Source organism: Pogoniulus pusillus, chromosome W (assembly GCF_015220805.1).
Source record: "Pogoniulus pusillus isolate bPogPus1 chromosome W, bPogPus1.pri, whole genome shotgun sequence".
NCBI lineage: Eukaryota > Metazoa > Chordata > Aves > Piciformes > Lybiidae > Pogoniulus > Pogoniulus pusillus.
The window spans coordinates 290,191-305,781 of record NC_087308.1 but is presented as its reverse complement, the minus strand read 5'-3'; the positions used below and the strand labels follow the sequence as shown (position 1 = coordinate 305,781).

The 15,591-nt window shown below is 45.3% G+C and overlaps 1 protein-coding gene across 2 annotated transcripts in view; it reads right to left on the bottom strand.

Moving 5' to 3' along the window:
* Window positions 1-2,755: 2,755 nt before the first annotated feature.
* Window positions 2,756-15,591, bottom strand: part of LOC135192884 (transitional endoplasmic reticulum ATPase) — a 125,698-nt gene continuing 112,862 nt past the window's right edge. For both annotated transcript variants that reach the window (XM_064176261.1, XM_064176263.1), the window contains exons 10-17: window positions 12,820-12,932; window positions 9,176-9,340; window positions 8,953-9,075; window positions 8,025-8,237; window positions 6,438-6,746; window positions 4,051-4,206; window positions 3,597-3,751; window positions 2,756-3,198 (exon numbers count right to left, since the gene is read on the bottom strand). In XM_064176261.1, the coding sequence (XP_064032331.1) occupies window positions 3,093-3,198; window positions 3,597-3,751; window positions 4,051-4,206; window positions 6,438-6,746; window positions 8,025-8,237; window positions 8,953-9,075; window positions 9,176-9,340; window positions 12,820-12,932 (1,340 nt within the window). In that variant the 3' untranslated portion in view covers window positions 2,756-3,092. The remainder of the gene's footprint in view (window positions 3,199-3,596; window positions 3,752-4,050; window positions 4,207-6,437; window positions 6,747-8,024; window positions 8,238-8,952; window positions 9,076-9,175; window positions 9,341-12,819; window positions 12,933-15,591) is intronic.

The window sequence follows — 15,591 nt, the reverse complement described above, 5'->3', positions numbered from 1 at the left end:
GTTTTCACCAGCACTTGTGCTCAAACTCTGAGATTTTACTAGGAAGATAAATACACGTGTATATATTTTTCTACAGGTACAATTCATTCAGTAGGCATTTCTGAGTGTTAGGATTTAGATAGGAGGTACATGACACAATCTTGCTTTGTTTCTAAATGTTGCATTTTTTAAAAAACTTTGGATTTCCATCTAGAGATTTTTTTATAATTCTTACCTTTCTTGGCCAAATTTGCCTCATGCCTTTTTTTTTTTTTCCAGGAAGGGCTTCTGCAGAGTGGGAGGGGCATTTGAATTGGCTTTGCATGGCTCCTCTTCCACTACAGCACCACTGAGAAAACTTCTGCCAAAATATTCCCCCTCAGCCAGGAATCCTGGCAAGCTGCTTTGTTTTATTCAAATTTCAGTGAGACTTGAATATTTTACAGTGTTTTGTTTTGGGTTTTATGCCAATACTGAGAGAAAAAACAAAGTATTTAAAAATATATACCTCCTTGGGGTGTGTTGTGATGGGAGATGTTGGGTGCAGGCAGGGGGGTCAGGAAAAGGGCTTACACCAGGAAACCTCACTGGGTTCTGCATCCCCTTGGCTTCTCCCAGGATGTAGTTGATACAGGCAGCAGGAGCAGTGGCCAGTTGAGGAGGGTATGTGAGTGGTAGGGTGGTACAGTTGGGGATGAGACTGTGAAGAGGAGTGGGGGCTCCTTGCTGGCAGAGGCCGCCTGAGGCGGGGCTGAAGAGACACTACTGCCTGGCTTTTCTTGGAGGGGCCCTGAGGCTGGTGAAGAGGCAGCAGCACATGTTACACCCAGGAACTGTGTACACTGATACCAGGAAAAATGTTTGCTAATAAGGCAAGATGAGGCTTTCCAGCACTCATCGTGGATTTAATTAGCATCTGCAATAAAGGGAGAAGTGACAGTGAAGGCTTTGGGCTGCTAGGAGCTGGAAAACATGCCCCCCCCCCCATCCCATGCCCTGCTTACCCTGACCTCCACAGCACAGACATCAGGGTGGATCTGCTGGGGGCTTGCTGAATGGTCATGATCCCAAACTGTCAGGGAGGAAGAAATCCACCCGATACCAGAAATGAGGAAGGCTTTTGGGAGGGTCCTGGAGAAATCCTAGTAGGTGCATGTGGTGGCTGAAAGTAGCTGGTTCCCTCTCTGTCTGAAGCTGCCTCTCTCGGGATTGCACTGATGAATGGGTAGGACATGATGAAAGCAAAGACAGCGTCTGCACTCACACTGCTTGGAGAAGCACAAAGCAGCAGAGACAAGTACAGGCAGGGAAGAAGCCCTGAAATAAAGGTATAAAGGTTTCCAGGTGCCACTTATCCCAAAAAAGGGCTGCTGTGGGGCAAAGGAAGTGCCATTCCTCCCTGCTTGGCTCTCCTAGCCCCTGGACAGGCCATCTCAATTCCACTGCCGTAGGAGGCGACAATGGCCAAGCATTTTCTCTGCAGCAAAGAATAGATGGTATAAAGACAGGGCAAGAGTGGTATTAGTGGGCAGACAGCTCTGAAGTAGGACAGAGCATCTGAGCAGGGGCTACCCACCCTCTCCAGGGGCTTATATGTCCCCCTACCATAGCAGGAGGTTGTGCTATTTAAACATTGTTCCAAATTTCAGTGTCTTTCTCCCCATTGCTATGCACATGCCCTCCTCTCATGGATAGTCCCATCCTTCTACCATTTTGAGATGAGACTTGCCTCACCTGTCTCACCTCTCCCCTTAAATCTAGCCAAACTTTGGGGCTGAAATTCCCACTGTCCAGGCCCCACACAATTTCTGCCACAGGGGAGGTTGCCATCTTCAGCATGGATCAGCCTCAAAGGCCTAGGGCACCCTTCTGCCACACATTACATTTAAGCCTCTCTGCAGAAATCCTCAGTTCCTGTACTCTCCCCCGGCAAAAGCCAACAGCACATGGCCACTGTATGCATCCTATGGCCATTGCCTCAAACAGGCTCTTCTCTCAGTTCAGGGCTGGCTGTATCCAGCCTGCCACACTGCTCCTATGTGCATAATGGGACTAGGCCCAGGGCTTCTCTTATATAAAACATTGAAGTACAGCAGTAGCACATTTTTCAGTTCAGAGAAAGGAAAATAAACCAAAGAGGAAGACAGTAACCTCTAAGTGGAAAGGAAGGATAAGAACCATGATCAGAAACAGACTATGAGGCACAAGGGACATGCTGGCAGCAGAGAGCTATGCATCTCATCAGAGACCCAAAGGAATGCATGAAACACTGCAGGAGAAGGGGGAAATCTCTCCACAGAGCATGATGAACAGCCCTGCCTCAGCATCAGAAGATGAAGCTCCCCTCTTCCTTAATCACAGAAGGGTCATGCTGCACCATAAACTCCAGAGACATCCCAAGAGCCTCCATGTGCCTGCCTTCAAGCAGGGCAGATGAAACAGGGATTGCTGGAGAAGTCCCTTGCTGCAGAGGAGCTAAAGCAGCAGGAGACCCTACAGCTCAGGGCCAGCATCAGAGAAACAAGAGATATCTGCTATCAAGCTCTCTTACTTGGTGCTTCCTGTCAAATTAGGGCAGGGGAGAGACTAACAAACCAATTTCTTCTGTTAATTTGGGCTAAGAACAAAGAGCAACCTCAAACACACCAGGGAAGCATGCATACAGATGGGCTCCACTAGACTGAGGAGTGCTCAGATAGCATGAGACACAGGGTTTACAGAGACAGCACAAGCTATATTGCATCGTTCCCACAGAAAGGAATTGCCAGGGTCTAGCTAGAATTTTGTGGGATTTTTATTAATTTTAATTTTTTTGTGTTTTTTTTTTAATACAGGCTAGCATTGTACTCTTTGCTAAAGCTGCTTATTCTGCCACATAAACTAGAACAGAAATTTCTCAGAAATTAAGTCAGTTCCCCTCCTTGTTAATTCACTGTCTCCCAACTGAATACTGCTCTGGATTTGTGTTTGCAGAAAACATTCCCTATACAAAGTCTGATGTGCAGCTACACTGTTCTGACTGAGGAATGAAGAAGCCGAGAATCCATTGAACATTGGATTTTTTCCTATACAACGTGGCCTGATATGGAGTTTGGTCCACAGAGGACAGCAAGTTAACCGTAGAGATCATCGTCATTGTCTTCACTGTACACATTGCCCCCACTGCCACCTCCTGTGCCTTGGCTCGGACCGGCGCCACCCTGGTTACCTGATGGGAACCTGTGTGCAGTGTTGTAGAAGGGAAGAGAAGAGACGCTGTTCAAAAGCCTCACAGCTCAGCACAATCCCCTCCCTCCACACCAATGCCCTAGTGCCAAGTAGGACAGGCAGGAGAAATAAGACAAAGCCTTACAGCAGGTCATGCAAAAGGCTTATACAGCTGATGGATGTCACTCATGTTAAAGGAAAAAAGAATCGATAGACTTCAGGAGCACTAACAGAGCAGCTAAAACTGAACTGCAGCACAACCTACACATGCTACATGCTCACTGGGGAGAATGAAAAAATTTAGTGGAAGAGGAAATTTGTTGCCCAGAATCCAGCAGAAAGCTGCCTTGGTGCTCTAATCTGAGGCTGGCTTAGCTATGCTTGCCCTCCTCCCACTTCCCCATGGTTACCTGAAGCTGCCAAAGCCACGGCTCTGCTGTAAAGTCTGTGCAAACATCTCATATTTTCTGATGTCGTTGTCACTGACAGAGCGTCGAGCAAAGCGCATAGCCTCCTCAAAGTGATCCTTGCGTATCTCAGGAACTGGGTCATCCTCTTCCACTTCCTGCAGTGGGACAGAGGGCCCAGGTGAGCTGCAACCCAACGGCCACTCACAGTCTCCCTCTAGGCCAGGATGCTCTAATGCTGGACAAAGTAAAGGCTGGAGAGGGAAACTGGCAGAATGAGTCAGGGCTGCAACAAGGGCCTTCTGAGCAATGCTAACAATGAGGTACCCAGGAGGACCTCACTCTCCCACAATCTGAGAACAAAGTGCTTCAGCTCAACACTCTGTTGAGAGCCCACTCATCTTCATCCAAGGATTATGGAGAGATGAGCAAGGAAAGCTCAGAATGCTCCACTCACCATGGCAGAAGGGTTGGTCTGCCTTTCACGTTCTCGCCTAATCTCACTCTCAATGGACTCACGGATAGCCAGTTTGCAAGCACGCTGGCAAATTTCTGTTAGGTCAGCCCCTGAAAAGCCATTGGTCATCTTAGCTAGGAAATCCAGGTCCACATCCTAGTGAAAAACAAACAAACAAATAACAAAACCAACCAAACAAACAGAGGCCTGTCCTTTCACATCTTACACCCTCAGGTGACAAAGAGGTGTCTTTAGATCCCATGGTATCAAGGTGCTGTCTTAACTTTGGCCAATTTTGAAAAGATGAGCTGTGAAGATTCTTGCTTTGGGGAAAAGTTAGCCACATACAAAGGCAGTCCACATTCCCCACGCACCCAGTAAGACTCTGTGATGCAGCTGTAAAATCAGAGAATGGTTTGTATTGGAAGGGACCTTAAAGATCACCTAGTTCCACTCCCCCTGCCATTGCCAAAGACACTTTCCACTAGACCAGGTTGCTCACAACCCCATGCAACCTGGCCTTGAACACTTCCAGGGAGGGGTCATCCACAACATCTCTGGGCAACTTGTTCCAGTGTCTTGCCATCCTCACAGAAAATAATTTCTTCCTTATATCTAATCTAAATCTACCCTCTTTTCAGTTCAAAACCATTACCCCTTATCCTATTACTACATTCCCTGATAAAGAGTCCCTCCCCATCTTTCCTGTAGGCCCTCTTTAAGTACTGGAAGGCTGCTATAAGGTCTCCCCCCAGTCTTCTCCAGGCTGAACAACCTTTCTCACAGCAGAGGTGTTCCAGCCCTCTCATCATCTATTTAGCTCTCTTCTAGGTCTACTCCAACAGGTTGTAAGGGGTTAATAAAACCTTCCCCTCCCCCAACCAGAAATAACAGAAGGGAGGTAGAGTTTTAGTTGAGAGATATGATTTACTACTTGTCCCAGGTTGAGGCTAAAAAAAAATTCTGGGGACTAGAAGATTGTTATTCAATCCCATAATTCTGCTATCTCTTTATAGATGCACAACAAGGTCAGCTCGCTCTCCTTTCCTCCTCCTCCTGCCCTGTGTGTGTGGCAGGAGCCACTTTATCGGGAAGAACATGTAAGCAGTAGGACTCCAGAGGCTTGTTTAGGCCTCTTTGGATGGTAGAAACATTGGGGGGGGGGGAGGGGAGGATTGGAGCACTGGGGAGTGTAGATTTAGTTTTCGGGATGAGGAAAAATTCAATGGGGTTTGCCATGGATGGGGTAATTGCTTTGTAATGTCTATCGTTGTATTTTTTCGCTATATACATATAATTCTGTATTTTCTCTCCAATTTGATTTGAGAGTTTAATTTCTGTCAGCTCTCTTTAAAAACCACGACACTACTCTATTGCGGGGATATCAGATTACACCAAGAGAGACAGGGGAAAAATAAAAGGAAAATACCTGATGGAACTTGTACACATACCCACGCCAAGCCCCTGCACAAAATTGAAATCAGAAAGAAAAAGCCCAGCACCCACCCCACCCTGGAACTAGGAACTTCACAAATATCCCGCAAGCCTCACAAATCCTGGCAACGCCCACTTCTGTTACACAGCAAGCATTGCTCGGAATGGTGTAGGATATATATGATTTGGCTCAAACCAATACACAGGTCCATGTCTTTCTTGTGCTGAGAACTCCAGAGCTGGACACAGTACTCCAGGTGGGGTTTCACCAGAGTAGAGGAGGAGAATGCCTCTGCAGTGTTCACCCTCAAGAAGAGGCAGGTTGACTTGTGGATTTAGGATATGATTTGCTGAGGTCTCAGCACAAGGAATCAAATGAAACACTATCAGACTGGAAATGGAGATGTGACGCAGGCAGACCTAGACAACCAACCTCCTCCTTCTTCCCCTTAACTGAGGGAGTAGTACTACAACCTCTTTTGCAGGTTTCCTTCTCAACAGCACTTGACATCTATTTTTCTGTGATTAACTATCAGTTGCATTATTGTCTGCTCCCCAGGCAAGGGACATAGCTCTTGCCTATGATAGTTCATCAACAGTTAACTGCAATGGTTCAATTTCTATTCCCCACCTCTGTTTTCTGCATTTACTTTTCTTTCAGAGTACAAGAATCTTTTCCATCTTGCCATGACACGCTTTCCAGTTCCCACACTGTGAGCAGAACTCTACTATGTGATGAAGACCTGCTGTGCTTACACACCAACACCTATCTTTGTTGATACCTAGTCTCAAAGCTCAAGCTTCCCCCTATCTCTTTCATTTCCGTCCTTCAGGGACTATAGGCTTCCCAGCTCTGCACCATGTGGAGCAGTTGCTAGTCCTCTGCTCTATCCCCAGTTTGTGAGGAGCACACAGCAAACCCAAGTCAGACACAGACAGGGTCCAGATACTACCTTGGCAACTGGTGATTTCCTCAGGTTGGCCTTAAGAATAGCAACTCGGGACTTCTCATCAGGCAGGGGAATATAGATGAGTTGATCCAGGCGGCCAGGGCGCAAGATGGCTGGGTCAATGATGTCTGGCCTGTTGGTGGCACCAATGATGAAGACGTTTTTCTTGGTGGACATGCCATCCATCTCTGTCAGGATCTGGTTGATGACACGATCTGCAGCACCACCACCATCTCCGATATTCCCACCTCGAGCCTTTGCAATGGAGTCCAGCTCGTCAAAGAACAGCACACAAGGAGCTGCTTGGCGGGCCTGAAAAAAGAAAGTGGGAATGATTACTCCATGTTAATATCATCAGGTGAGGAGTATGCTGATTTCACACTAAGCCCACTCTACAATTAAAATAGCTCAGAGGAGCACCAGAACACTACTGCCACAAGAAGAGTTTGGATGAGCTGCTCCAGAACAGTCTCCTGCCACACAAACCCTCAATTAAATTCTCTTGAACAACAAGCTGTATTTCTCCAAAGCTAGGAGCATTGTGAACCAAGGTGAAGAGTAGTATCTCCAATTCCTAGAAGGAAAGCTGGAAGAAATTTGCCAGAACCAGAACTTTCCCTGCAAGATCTGAGGATGTCAATTAGTTATTTAAGCACTCAAGTATCAGTAGGTGAGGTGTATCATATCAAATGAAAGGAGGAAATCCAATTGTTGTCTTCAGCAACATAATATAATGGGTAATTATAGGGAAAAGGGAGCCAGATCCTTCTTCAAGATGTGCAGTGGAAGGATGAAAGATCACAGGCACAAATGGCTGTAAAGAAAATTTCAGTTAGAAATAAAGGAAAAAATAATTCTTCACAAGGAGAGCTCAAACACTAGCACGAAGCCCAGAGCAGTCAGAGATTCTCCATCCTTCACACATGCTCCAAACACGAGGTCCTGAGCAATCTGATTGAATTTCCAAGTTATCTCCCTGCTCTGGACAAACAGCTGAACCAGACAGCCTCTGAGGTTCCCTCTCAACCTAAATTTTTCTCTCACTCTCCTTCTAAATTTGCTCTTTCAGCACCTTCCCTAACCACAGGAGTGAGGTTTCCCAAGATAATAATCCATGCAGATACCTCCTGGGACAGGTCACACTGTCTATGGGGGAACCAGGCAGTAGAAGTGAGCTCCTTTCTAGTCCTATATTGCAGGACAAAAACAGAATAGAAAAGTTCAGTTGGAAGTGATGTACAACAATCATCTAAGTCCAACTGCAGAAGAACTTGCAGCATGTTTTGAAAATCTGCAGAAAGTGATATCTAATGAGTATCCAGTTTTCAGGCATGCTGAGGATTTCTAATGCCAGCCTCACTGCTAAGAGCATTTATCATCCTGTAACAACAGATACAAATTGAAGCAGGAGAAAACCATTTAGCTATGTTGCCAAAGAGAATTCCCTAACATCAGGAAAGCAGCCTCTGCTCTCAGTGCAAGTGGTGAAAACACAAACAAGAAGCAGGTCAGTAAGACAGGTGCACTGGAGACAATGTTTTGGGGGTACTTCAGCACAAACATAGTACAAGGAGTAGAAGATACACTTACCTTGTCAAAGATCTCACGCACATTAGCTTCAGACTCACCAAACCACATGGTGAGCAATTCTGGCCCCTTGATGGAAATGAAGTTTGCCTGGCATTCATTTGCAATGGCTTTAGCAAGCAGTGTCTTACCACAACCAGGTGGCCCATAGAACAGAACCCCTTTTGATGGGGTCATGCCAAATTTGAGGAACTTGTCTGGATGCTCTACAGGATACTGGAAAACAAATAAACCCCAAAACTTCTTGTGATGAGCCAGAACAGGTCTGTACTTTAGATTCACAAAATGGTTTCTGTTGCAAGAGACCTTCAAAGATTATCTATTCCAACCTTCCCTGACATGGGCAGGGACATCTTTCACTAGATCAGCTTTGTTTCTGTTCCTACCAGAAACACTACCTGAGATTTCTGGTGGGTTAAACACAAGATTTTGTATGCTTGGTGTCACTGGAGTTTTAAAATGGACACTGGTTTGAAAAGGCACCAGAAGGCACCAGACCATTCATAACTTTGTTCCAGCCTCGACTTTCATAGAAGGCTTTACAATTACTTCTCACCTGTCCCTATGCTAATGATAATGGAAAGCCCTTCAGAGGCTCTCTGTATGAGAATCTTCATCCACTTTCTGTCACATAAAGCCACCACATTGCAGGATTCTTAGCAGTGGTCCCACTGCTGGTCTCCACTTAAGCAGAACTGCTGCTGTTTCTGCATATAGCAAAACACCCACCAATGATGTCACTGTAGACTCAGCTAAAGAAAGCCTGATGCTGCTTCCCAGCACCTTCCTCCCCCTACCTTCACACTAAGATGGTATTTTCAGTCCATTACAAGAAAATACAATCAAAATTCTGCATAGGAATGTGAAGAGGTTCTAGATTTTTTAATTATTTTTCAAGCTGACTAGGCAAAAATCTGTTGGAGACCCTTACCTGTACAAGTTCCTGAAGTTCTCTCTTTACATCTTCTAAACCACCAATATCTTCCCAGGTAACTTGTGGCACCTCCACCACAGTCTCTCGAAGAGCAGAAGGGTTGCTCTGGCTCAGAGCCCACTATTTATTAAGAAATAGCATTATATGAATTCCAACACGTTATGTTCACATGAGCAATTGGACATTGCACCCAAAAGAAAGAGGGGCACTCTTGCATTACCCTGAAGTCATCCATGGTCACAGCCAGTGAGTTCATGACTTCAGCATCAATGGTTTCATCTTCTAGGTCTATGAGATCCATCTTCTTTCTGATAGCCTGAAGAGCAGCTTCTGAGCAAAGAGCAGCCAAGTCAGCACCAACATGGCCATGAGTCTCATTTGCCACCTGAAATTAGAGCACTGACAGTGACCTTGAAAGATCATCTAGTCCAACCCCCAGAGCAGGATCACATATACCAGATCACATGGGAACACATCCAGGCAGGTTTTGAATATCTCCAGAGAGGGAGACTCCACAACTCCCCTGGGCAGCCTATTCCAGTGTTCTGTCACACTCACAGTGAAAAAAATTCTCATCATGTTTAAATGAAACTTCCTATGCTTCAGCTTCCACCCATTGCCCCTTGTCCTGTCATCAGGCATCACCAAGGAGAGCCTGGCTCCAGCCTCCTGGCACTCACCCTTTACATAGTTATAAACATTGATGAGATCACTTCTCAGTCTCCTTCTCTCCAAGCAGCACAGCCCCAGCTCCCTCAGTCTCTCCTTGTAACAGAGCTGTTCCATTCCCTTAATCGTCTTTGTGGATCTGTGCTGGACTCTCTCAGGCAGTTCTATGTCCCTCTTGAACTGGGGGGCCCAGAACTGGACACAGTACTCCAGATGTGTCCTCATCAAGACAGAGTAGAGGGGCAAGAGAACCTATCTCAAGCCCTTCTAATACACCCCAGAATGGCATTGGCCCTCCTGGCCACAAGAGCACATTGCTGGCTCACGGTCAACCTCCCATCGACTAGGACCCCCAAGTCCTTTTCCCCTTTGCTGCCTTCCAACAGGTCAGTCCCAAACCTATACTGATCCCTGGGGTTGTTCTTTCCCAGGTGCAAGACTCTACACTTGCCCTTGTTGAATTTCATTAAATTTCTTCCTGCACAGCCCCCCAGCCTGTCCAAGTCTCACTCCACCCAGTTTGGTGTCATCAGCAAACTTGCTGACTGTACTCTGTGCACTCATCTAGGGCAAGCTCTCTGCAAGGGCAATGCATGCTCTGGTCACTCACTCAGAGGTGCAACAAAACTCTGTAGGAGTGTTCTGCTGAAAATTCAAAACAAATACTATCACATATTTAACAGGCAAAGGCACTGCTGTTCCACCTCATACTTGAGATCAAAGCTGCAACTTGAATTCAGATGGTGTGCAGAAAGATAACCCTGAGGAATGCAGTTCTTCATTCAGGAATTCAGGACAGAGATTACAGTAACCATCAAGTATAATCTAAATGTTCATCCAGCTCTTTGAACACTGTTTCAACAACAAACAAACCAAGGAGGACAGTGGCAAGGCACTTCCAGACTGAACTGATAGAAGTTCATTTCACTTAGTCGTGCCATTGTTCACTAGTGAGGATTTTTGGTCACTGGTAAAGTACTTTGAAGGAATCCCAGAGGTCACACATTTCATAGAATCATATAATGGTTTAGGTTGGAAAGGACTTCAAAGATCATCCAGTTCCAACTCCCTGCCATAAGCAGGAACACCTCCCACTAGAACAGGTTGCTCAAGGCCTCATCCAACCTGGCCTTGAACACCTCCAGGAAGGGAGCATCCACAGCCTCCCTGGGCAACCTGTTCCAGTCTCACCACCCTCACTGTAAAGAGCCCTTTCCTAACATCTAGTTTCAATCTCCCCTCTGCTAGTTGAAACCCATTACTCCTTGTCCTGTCATTACAAGATACTGGAAGGCTACTACAAGGTCTCCTCAAAGCCTTTTCTCCTCCAGGCTGAAAAGCCCCAACTCTTGTAGCTTGTCCTCATAGCAGAGGTGCTCCAGCCCTCTGAGCATCTTCGTGGCCCTCCTCTGGACTCACTCTAACAGTTTGATGTCCTTCTTGTGTTGGGGGCTCTAGAACTGTACACAGCACTCGAGGTGGGGTCTAATGAGAGCAGAGTAAAGGGGGAGAATCCACTCTCCTGCCCTGCTGGCCGCACTTCTCCTGATGCAGCCCAGGACACAGTTGGCTGTCTGGGCTGCACATGCATACTGCCGGCTCATGTTGAGCTTTTTATCAATCCAGACCCCCAGGGCCTGTTCCTCAGGGCTGCTCTCAGCCATTCCCCACTCAGCCTGTATCTGTGCTTGGGATTGCACCAACCCAGGTGCAGGATCTTACACTTGGCCTTGTTGAATGTCATGAGGTTGGCCTGGGTCCACCTCTCCAGCCTGTCCAGGTCCCTCTGGATGGATCCCTGCCCTCTAGCAAGTCAACTGTGCCACACAGCTTGGCGCCATCTGCAAACTTGCTGAGGGTGCACTTGATTCCTCTGTCCATATCGTTGACAAAGATGTTAAACAGCACTGCGCCCAGCACTGACCCCTGAGGGACGTCACTTGTCACTGGTCTTCAGGTAGACATTGTGCTGTTGATCACCACTCTTTGCATGTGACCATCCAGCCAATTCCTTATCCAGCAGTGCTCCACCCATCAAGTCTGTGTTTTTCCAGTTTGGTGAGCAGGATGTCATGTGGGACAGAGTCAAATGCCTTACTCAGGTCCAGGTAGATGATGTCAGTTGCCCTTCCCTTGTCCACCATTGCTGTGACTTCATCATAAAAAGCCACCAAATTTGTCAGGCACGATTTGCCGTTGGTGAAGCCATTGCTGGTTACCACCAATCACCTCTGCTTTGTTCTCCATTTGCCTTAGCAGAGCCTTAAGGAAGATCTGCTCCATGATCTTGCCAGGCACAGAGGTGAGACCGACTGGTCTGTAGTTCCTGGGGTCATCCTTTTTTCCCTTCTTGAACATGGGTGTTATGATTCCTCTTTTCCAGTCAGCAGGAACTTCACCAGTCTGCCAGGACCTTTCAAATATGATGGACAGTGGTTTAGTAACCTCATCTGCCAGTTCCCTCAGGACCCATGGGTGGATCTTGTCAGGCCCCATGGACTTGTGCATGTTCAGATTCCTTAGGTGCTCACAAACATGATCTTCAATTGCAGTAGGCAGATCTTCCTTCTCCCAGTGCTTACTTTTGCCCTCTGGGACTTGCACATTGTGGTTGGAGCCCTTGCCGTTGAAGACTGAGGCAAAGAAGTCATTGAGTCCTTGGCCTTATCCATATCCTTTGTCACCAGTTCTCCATTTCCCTTCTGGAAGGGTCCCGCATTCTCCCTAATCCTCCTTTTCTCGCTAATATACCTGAAGAAGTTCTTCTTGTTCCCCTTACTGTCCCTAGCCAGATTCAATTCCAGCTGTGCTTTAACTTTCCTAACCTGAGCTCTGGTTGCATGAACAATTTCTTTGTATTTGTCCCAGGTTCCCTGTCCTTGCTTCCACTCTCTGTAGGCTTTCTTCTTGCATCCAAGTGTGTCCAGGAGCTCTATTCATCCATGCAGGCCTCCTGGCATTCTTACCTGTCTTCCTCTTTTTTAGGATGCATTGCTCCTGGGCCTGGAGGAGGTGATCCTTGCACATTGACCAGCTTTCCTGGGCCCCCCTTCCTTCCAGAGTTTTTTTCCCATGGCACCCTGTCAAGGAGGTCCCTGAAGAGGTTGAAATCTGCTCTTCTGAAGTCCAGAGCAGCAAGTTTTCATTTTATCCTAAATAATCAGAGACAAGCTTTCCTAATAACATGTTACTCACCTGTTCCAGATCCACATCATCAGCCAGTTTCATATTTTTTGTGTGGATCTGCAGAATCTCCAGGCGCCCAGTGGCATCTGGGATACCAATATCTACCTCTCTGTCAAAACGACCTGGGGAATACAAAAAATATGTTGAGCTGCTGATTCTGCAAACTGAAGGAGATGCAGTTGTTGCCTTCCTCTGACAGAGGAACATGATGATGAGCTGCAAACACAAACAATTTCAGAAAACACCAGAACTTTGAGTTTATCTGCAGCAACTGTCAGCACAGTAGCAGAATCAGATCAGAGGAAGAAGGGCTTTAGCCGTTTAAGGAACATGAGACTACTGTATTAACTAGAGTTCGAGATTATACAAACAAAGGGGAATTTTTTTCCAAGCTTCATTTATAGGAAAATATGCTTCCCCTAACCAACACATGAGACATTTTTGCTTATTTCTACCACTGTGATCTCAGCACAGGGGTCCACAAATACTGGAAATTAATTTTTTGGAACTTTCATAGCAGTACCCAAGTAGTGAAAAATATTAATTGCCCCAATATCTGGGGAAACAGGAAATTTATGTATTACTGCAATATTAGCTAAGGTACATACACCTATGGTTTTCCTCTAGCCATAGCTGTACATTCAAATACCTCACTACACATTTAAGAGTCCTTTTTTTCTGCAAAGTTGGCTTTGCCAACTGGTCATACAAGAGACATTCATTCACACTGCAAAGTTTCAAGAATCTGAATCTCAGAGTGGAAGGTTGGAATGACCTTAGAGAATGGTGTAGCAAATGTAAACAAATGTAAGCCTGGAGTCTGTGTTTTTTGCCTCTCTCTGCTGACTTAGAGAATATGAAGAATGTCTATGCCAAGTAGTGTGTAATCCTAATGTAGTCCTAACGTAGGTGTGTATAACCAATCAGAATCTAACATGATTTTGTAATCCTTCTTATGTGGCCTTCTGATAAAAAAGTATATAACCCCATGCTTGGGGTGCAATAAAAGGATACGGATTTGGATTGGCTTGTATCAGGCCTTTGCCCCGTTTCATATTATCCCCCTGATACTATGGTATCGCAGCCTATGACAAACAGTTTACCCCGACGTGATGGGGAAATTTCACTGTCGGATAGACAGCCAGTCATAGGGCACCTCCAGATCTTAGCTGCTGGAAGAAAGCAGAATCGGGCCCAAATCAAATTCAACAGACACTTTAATCGCTGGACAAAAAGGTGAGCTAGAGGTTGGACTATGAGGATTCAAGCTTCCTCTGAAAGAGATGTATTACTTATGAAAGGAGCTCTTTAAGAAGCATGTAAAGTTGCTATTATGAACTGTATTAGACTTCTAAAAAACCCTTAAGCTAGCTGTTTTAACAACAGAGGTCTGCAGGAAGCAGGAGAAGATTTATGACAGGGATAAACATTGGGAAAGCTGTATTGGCTGAAAGTCATAAATCTGCTGAGGTCTGAGAAGGAAGAGACAGAAAAAAATAAGAGAGCTATGAACTTCTTCTCTCTGTGAGAGACATTTAAGCTTTAAGAGTTATTTTTGCAATGCAAAAAGTCTGATTTTTTAATTCACCTGAGATGTGGTGAGAAAAAGGTTCAAAAGGCCCTTAAATCTGTCAATAAGAGAAGACATGAACAGCAAAACATAGAAAAGTAACAGAGTTAGCAGCTACAAAGGTATTTGAAGAATTTCTGATGAGCTGGAAAGCTGTAAAAGTCTTACAAGATTAATTGCCAACTCCTTTAAGCATCTGCGGCTCCAAATTTGTCTGCAGAGAAATTTAACTTTTAGCTGCAAGATGGAAGACTGCAAGCAATGGAGAGGCAAGAAAGAAGCAGCGAATCTGCTGAGCAGTAACAACTCTACTTAGGATGCCATGGCAGTCCACTGGACCCATAGGAGTGGTGCCCCCCCGGAGAATGCGCTCGCTGCTGCTGCTCAGGTGCTGCTATAGCATGCAGTAGCCCCCCCCCCCTTGGGCCGCCAGGGGCTCACAACAACATGGTGGGAGGGCGAGCCCCGCACATACGGATGGAGAGGGACAGTGAGAGCACGTCAAATCCTCCCCCCTCGCCTGCCTGCGGGCCAGACTCGCGGAGCTTGCCCCGCCTTCTCCTAATATTTTTCTTTACAGCCACTGGGAAGAAGAAGTGCCTTTTCTTAAAGGGACCAGACTGAATTTCTGATAGCTGCTTTGCAAATTAAAATCCTGATAATGTTTCTAATTTTGATTACAATAAATCTTAGAGTTTTAAGAGTTTACTGGATAAGTTGTTAATTGCAATAGGATAAGTTTAGAAATAATTTTAACAGAATAATTGCAATAAGGCTTAAGTAATTAAAATAGAGCACATTAAGTAAGTGGTAGAATATAATAGAATATTATGGTAAGAATTTGTTTTGTGAATGTATAGGCTAATGATGATCTCTTTTATGCTAATTTAAGTTTTTTTTTCTTTTACCATAGTATTTTCAAGGAGCTCCATGAATGTATCATCTTCTTAGATTTTCTTTGCTTTTTCCTCAGTAATGATTTACTTGTTTAGACTTTTAAAGTTGATAATATAGCTAAGGTTAAGAGTTTATAATAGAAAATAATAGAATATTATAAAATATATTTTCTTAAGTCTTTTTTGTATATTAATATAGCATTATAGGATAAGGATTATATAAAAACAAATAAAAATAAATTTAAAAAAATAAAAAAGGGGGTACAAGGGCAGCCACCCTGAAAGTGGGACTGCAAAAAGAAAACCTTATACATT